The 7,108-nt window shown below is 39.2% G+C and overlaps 1 protein-coding gene across 1 annotated transcript; it reads right to left on the minus strand.

Moving 5' to 3' along the window:
* Window positions 1–1,666: 1,666 nt before the first annotated feature.
* LOC104619516 (cytochrome c oxidase subunit 6C) lies at window positions 1,667–6,440 on the minus strand. The gene is made up of 3 exons (XM_010285411.1): window positions 6,327–6,440; window positions 4,601–4,722; window positions 1,667–1,791 (listed from the first exon to the last, which is right to left on the minus strand). Exons 1-2 carry the CDS (start codon window positions 6,438–6,440, stop codon window positions 4,603–4,605), a joined length of 234 nt encoding a protein of 77 aa, XP_010283713.1. The 3' UTR covers window positions 1,667–1,791; window positions 4,601–4,602.
* Between the last annotated feature and the right edge of the window lie 668 nt (window positions 6,441–7,108).

Consider the following 7,108-nt stretch of genomic DNA (forward strand, 5'->3'; position numbering starts at 1 on the left):
TTGTGAAACTGTAATACACAGAAAGCAGCAATTACAACCTGCAGACTCTCAAAGCACAGACATAAAAGTTAGAGCTCACCTTTGTTGGCGATGAATACATTTAGCCAGAGCCATCTTTGAGCTCTGCTGCATGGTTAAAAAGCTGTCTTCAGTCACAAAACTTACTTACTTTAAATCAACATGTGCTGGTAATGGAAGGAACACGGGCTACAACAGTAACTGCTGTTGGTTCTAACAGTTTAGAAGAAATTTACTTAGAAGTAAATTAATCCATAGCAACTGGGAAGAATATAGGGGCTAGAGCTGCAAGGGAAGCCAGGCCTATTAGCCTGCACACCTGGCAGTAGCAAGGTTCTTTGCCTCTGAAGCTGTCAGTATGACTAAAGACCCCATGCTATTTAAACCTGCAGACATGCCTGAGAAAATGTTAGTCAGTACTTAATGGCATACAATGTTTATACTGTACATTGGGAAGATAAATGGGTATCATTTGCTATTGTTAAGTTCTGGTTTACATTTATAAGAGCAGGGTATTTTGATTACTAGATGGTTTCCCCTGCACCACTAATGTCACATTCTTTCTTTGCTTAAAGGAAGCACAGCCTATGTGGAAAGTTTAAAGAAAATCCCATGTTGCTCTGTAATAGTGCGATGAATCAAATACATTACTTCTATGCTTCCATTAGTCCAAATGTTGCTCACGGATACCTATTAGGTGTTAAGTAGTTAATGATCCATTTAAAATAATAAGTTACTCCAAGCAGGATTTGAACTGAAGACCTTCAAATACAACACAGATTGCCTAATTTGTCATGCTGCTTCATACAAAGCCTTCCCTCCTTTCACACAACCGGCTCCGACTCTTGTCCTAGTACACACAGTCAGCAATCAAGAACCACAGGCCTAGGACCATGTTCAACCTCAGCAACAGGCAATGCACAAAGCATGTTCAAACGATGGGTATCATGGCAGAAGACAAAGCATCACGTCTTGCGCTACACACAATGCAGCAGAGATCAAAACTGTGCTTAGCTGACTACTTCCAGATACTAAAAAGGAGTTGGTAAGTGTCTAGAAGCAGCATGCAATGATTTTCATTACTGTAATATCCTAAAGGAAGTATTTCTTTTGTCTGCTTTTACCCTCTTTCCCCTTGTACCTCAAATATATGTGAACATACCTGCAGTTTAGAGTCATTTTCCAATTAGAGTAACATACCATGTGTAAGAGTGGGCATTTGCACAGTTTGTAAGCCTTGATATAACAGTTTGCTGCTGTAAGGAAGGCAACACAGTGATGGCAGCAGAAAAAGACAGGAAGGTTGGCTAGTGTATTCCAGAATTCCTCTCCGAATTCTTTCATCTCAAGATCAGTTCACCTTGTGAAGCCAGAGGTAAAATAGACCGACCCTGAAATCCAGCCTCTCCCTTCTTGTGACAACCATCCTTTTGCATATCCCACCAGCAGCTGGGACAACCTAGCTGTAACTGCTTACAGATATACTTTGTTATCAAATGTGGAATTTGGACAAAAGAGATATGCAAGTAATTCCTGGGGGAAAGAAAACTAGACCTAGTCATCTTGAGCAATTTATGAAGGCTTTCCACCACTCTTCCAAGCATCTGAGCATTTAAGCATTTCGACATTAATGAAGACAACTAAGCACCACTGACACATGTATTTTATTTATTGAGTTACGCTAGAGCGTGCCATGCACTGAAGTGCATTACACTTTACAATTCGGTGAACAAATAAGGTTCGGTCATCAAGTTTCCTTAGACTGAAGGGGATCTGCAAGATAAAAAAAAAATAAGTTATGTTATGTTGGACAAACTTCATGCTCTAAGTAAACATATTAGTATGTATGAATGCAAAGCAACAGAGAGAAATGTTTATGTGGTGGTTTAGTCTAGAGGAATTCCCCCTGTTATTTCCTGATGGTTTAAGATTCACACACCCTTCATGTGGCAAACAGAAGTGAAACATGGAACAAATCAAGAGCTGGAACAATAGTGCACAGCACATCAAATTCACTATACATGCTACACTGATAACTGAATCAATCTTGCTAAGGGCCCGAAAGAGAAAGGAATGCAGCTTTCAGATAGGAGCCAGAGAGGAAACAAGTGGTGTAGGCAGCCTACCAAGGAAGGAAGAAAAGCAAATTCAAATTGCTTCTCCACACTATATTGAACACAATCCAAGACCAGCTGTGCTCCACGACAAGAGTCATGCAAGTGGTTTGGTTAGCCCCGAACTCTGAGCTTGTCCCTTTATTCTATTACTGAGCACACTGTCAAGGTAGGATCTAGCTTCCATTATCAGTATCGCCACACAAAGTCCATGCCAAGAAGACAAAACAGTGTAAATTCACACTTAGCTTGGCACTTTACACCGAGTTTGTTCCTGCTGGGCATGTAGGCACCTTGGAACCTAACACCTTATCTAATGCATTCTCCTCCCTGCCTACCCTACCCTCTCCTCAATTTGGGGGCTAAGTACTGATTCCAGAGTGAGTATTCAGTGAGGTTAAACCACTGTATTTACTACCACGTACAGAATATATTCCAACAAAATGGGAGATGTAGAACGTGCATGACCACTGCACCTTTTAGGTAACTATAACAAAAAAAGCATCAAATTCAACCTCCATTCAACTTCCACAGCTAAGATTTAAGCTACTGAGGCAAATGAAAATGTCTTCCATCTGTTCTGTGTCCTTGTCATTTTCACAGTCTTTCCAGAACATCTGAAACACTGGCATTGTTTTTCCCTTCTTTTACTCATGTATTCATGTGCAGGCACAAAAAAGCCAAACTCTTTCTACTATGAAGGACTGAAAAATATCAGTTCTTATATAAATAGGCTAAGGAATAAGAAACATCAGCAATTCAAACAAAATCACATCTAAAGATTTGTCTTTCACATTTTCTTTTGAGCTGGTGTAATTAAGGAATGGAAGAAATGTTTAGGAAACATTTAATTTTAACAGGTGCACACAATGTGCAACTCTTTTTTTTAAGCTGCAAATGGAAACATAAGCTGAGAGTGGAGCTCTATTTGCACTGAAAAAAATCCTGCTCATGATTCCAATTAAATATTCAACATGCATCCTTGTTGACAGTGTTTGTTTCAAATGATTTTACCACCAGATGGCCTTTCAGAATACTCTGATGAAGGCCATCTGACTAAAGAATGCAATTCCGGTGTCTAAGAAAAAGTGCCTATATATTAGCAATAGGACAAATCAGAGGAAGAATTAGCCAAGATTAAAACCAGGTAATTTTATTATTTCATTATTTATCTTTGTTGCAGTTGTAGTTAAAGTAACAGAAGCTTCCCCCTCTCACAAAAAAAAAACCAACCAACCACAAACCAAAGGGACTGCCACATGTTTTTTTCTTTTTAAATTTCTCAGACGAGCCAGAGCTCTGCTTTCTTATCTGTTACGCAAAAACACAATAATTGTAGATTGTCACACAATAGTATTTAGTATTAATGGTGTTAAGTACAAATCTTTTATTCAATCTTGCTGCTTTAAGCAAACAGGCTGAGAAAATCCAGCTGGCCAGGATAATTAGAGACACAGATTATCACGTAATGATCACAATATGAAAACATTCCAAAAGAATGAAAAAGCTATCATTCTAGATTAGGTTGAAGTCATTTTAAGAGAAGCAGAGAACTCAATGTAAGAAATTTGGATCAAGAAAGGGGGAGGAATTCTTTATTGAGTTGTCACATCATGAGCTTGTGCAGTTTAGTGAGTGTGCTTATTAATCACTACAACAAGGTTGAAATCAAGACTTTTTTTTCCTGGTGTTTTGACAACGACTAAGGGAGAACAAAGTTTCCTAGTCTTCAAACAAAAGGCAGTATTTAAGTGCTACGAAAATAGTATTGTGAACAAAGTTCTATTCAAGCTTAATTCAGTATGGCAATAATATGAATATTAGTACACAGAGCTGTATGCCACTGCGATTTTTTTAATATATATGTATGTACATATGTATGTATTTAAATATATTTCCCCTCATGACTAGTTATCTTTCCCCTATCACCAACTTCAAAAGCCAAAAGGATGTATGGAAGCTGTCTCTTACAATAAGATGCATGCTATGAGAGAGAAACAGCCTCTCCATTTTCTCATTCACTGTACCACCACAAGTACGTAAGTAGTAGATACAGACAGCCCAAAGCTAAGCAGTTCAAGATGTGACAGCATCAACACAACAGCAAAATCAGGCAAGTCTTATAGTTAATACAAGAGCTTTGTCTCTGCTACATGGCTGTGTGAAGAGGAAAGGCCGGGCATCACTCTGTGCAAGTCTCCTATATCACACAAGTTAAACAAATACCCAAAAGGTATTCAGGAGCTTTCTATATTGCCCTTACTCCCCACTCCCCAGTTCCCATATTTCTTCACGTTTTTATTATCTGGAGGTCTCTCAAGTGCAATTGTATCCTTTTCATTTTGGAGCACCTTTCCATTTGATCAAAAAGGAAGAACCTCCAAATAGGAGCACAATGTTTCACTGAAAACAACTAACTCACTCTTGTTCCAATGCAGAGTAGCTTATTACCTGTAAATGCAGGTTACCATCATTTGGGTGGTGCAGACTCAAGCACACCAGCTGCTCTCATGGCTTCAAAGTCCTTCATGGGATCATAGCTTTTATAGAACTCTGCATAAGCGCGTTTTCTGGGATCAGCAACTCCAAACTGGAGAGTAACACGCATAAAATTAAAGGTTGCAAAGCTTTATGAAAATAATTTTTTTTCTATTAGTACTATGATTTGTGTCAGCGGATATCAGTCTAAAAAGCCTTTAGCTCATACTAGTAAAATACTACGTTGTTCCTTTCAAATCCACATTTCAGGCTACCTGACCATTAGACAGGAAAACAAATGTCTGAAGTGAAACCTTAAAAAGAAAGTCCAGTACAAGACAGCACATTCCACTTTTAAGATCCAGAAAGACTCCGCCTATATTGACACTCAAGTGTCCAGTGACCTCCCTGCTAATAGTGTTATACATAAAACATGACATTATGGCAAGTTTTGTGCCTGTGGGCAGCCGCAAAACTGTAATTCCAGATAAAATGGCATCCTAAAACAATGTATTACATTTTACAAGGCTACCAAGCCAAGCTTACAGCTCACCGACATAAAAAGACACAATCCTGACTCCTTGGATACTCATTCACCTGACACACAGGGATATGCTAAAGAAGCCCCCAAAAATGTGAAGGAAAGTTCAAGGTGGGTTTGTCCAAGAGCACCTAACATGTAACGAAGTAAATCGCTACTGAGATCCATGTTACTTGTTGTAAATAAGGTCTGCTGCCTTACTAGTATATTAATGTGGGGGTGCCAAATAAGGTATAAAACCACAGCCAATAATAAAAAAATTATATTGTAAGCCTGACCACAAACAAGTTTGCCTATCTCTTAACAAATGTGTCAAGTAGATGTCAAGCTTTAACAGTGCAGCTTATTGTTACTGATAGACATTTGTTGATCTCTGAGAAGTTTAAGTGGTATTTTTGTGATGGACAACCTGAAGTTAACTTAATTTCTAGACACTTTTATCAACAGCTTCCTGAGTACTCAAAGGCTGCAAACAGTATATAAATGAGTTCAATGGGCAAACCAAGATCCAGTTCTTCCACCGTAATTCAAACTGTGTAGCTTGCTTTGTGTATGAGATCCAAGAATTATTTAGTAAAGGCACTCAAGAAGAACTACCACTCTTTTCTTTGTCAGCAGTCTCTGAACGGCCACAAAAACCAAACTCTAATCTCTAAGTGGGTTTTTTTGGAAATATAATGCTCCATTTCCACAAGATACTTCAAAATAAAGGATAAAAGGACCATATTAGCCTTCCCCACATTGCTATCCTCAGTGTAAAGGATGGGTTTTCCAAATTGCTTATCAGAAAGTTTTCCAAAATCAGTCTAGAGATAAATAAGACTTTGACAACCTCTCAAGTCTCGGATGCTGTGACAGAGAGACACACAGACTATCTAGAGTTAACGTGCATCAATCATGCAAATGACCAAAAGTAGTCTAGGACTAGGAGACTCAAGGTTAAGTTGTTGTGAATTGTGTGATCTTAATCATACAGCTTAAACCATCAGGTTATTCATATAATTTCTTCAAATGAAGATTAGGAAGATTTATTTATGTTCTGGAAATATGCTTACAAAAATACATTACTAAACCCTTCTGATGAACAGCTCAACCAAACCTCAACAAAAAAATATTATGAATTCTTAAAACACTCTAATGAGTCCAGTTTATAATTGAATGACTACACAGCTCACCTTGTATAAAGCCGCACATCCCACAGATACAAAAAACGCCCCAAATAGATGAAGCTTCATCCGCCTGGCCAAAAGGCGCCGCATTTGTGGCTTAGGCAATAGTGCAGATGACATGGTGATTATGTTTACTAAAAGAAAAAAAGAAGGCAGAGAAGGGAATTGTGGGATAAGAAGCTCTGCTAAATAATTTTCTGTAACTCTACTCCAGAAAGACTGTGCTTTTTGTATTGTGTAATAATCATCTTCACAACATAAACAATAGCGCTCCTCTCTATTTGACTTTTCAGCGAGAATATTTAATGGACAACATTCAAGGACAACCTATTTACAACATGAATTTAAGTAAGTTTTTGTACTCCTTATGTCCCGTACTCAAGGAATCAAGACTGGCCTTTGCTGTTCATACTAAATCCTTCCCTCCCTGCAGGGTCTACCATTTCAGGCCTGCTATCCTGGTGTTTACATCAGAAGACACTCAGAGCATTGTTCATATTTTATTCATTTCTAAGGAAAAGAACATGCCTCTTAAACTAGTTTGTGATTTTACTAAAAACCTACAAGACCTGAAGCAGGTGGCTCTCTTTAAACGGCAGTTAAAGGTTCCCTCTCAGGGGGGAGCGGCTCCCAGGCAGCGCTGCCCGCAGGGCGCTGCCCTCTGTGCAGCTCCCTGCGCTCACGGGGCCAGGGAGCGGGAGCGAAGGCCGGGAGGTCCCCAGCTGTCCGCAAAGGCCTTGGTGCTGCCCGCAGCCGCGCACGCCCGGTCTCCTCTCACATTTAACAGG

Source organism: Phaethon lepturus, unplaced genomic scaffold (genome assembly GCF_000687285.1).
Source record: "Phaethon lepturus isolate BGI_N335 unplaced genomic scaffold, ASM68728v1 scaffold13634, whole genome shotgun sequence".
Lineage (NCBI taxonomy): Eukaryota > Metazoa > Chordata > Aves > Phaethontiformes > Phaethontidae > Phaethon > Phaethon lepturus.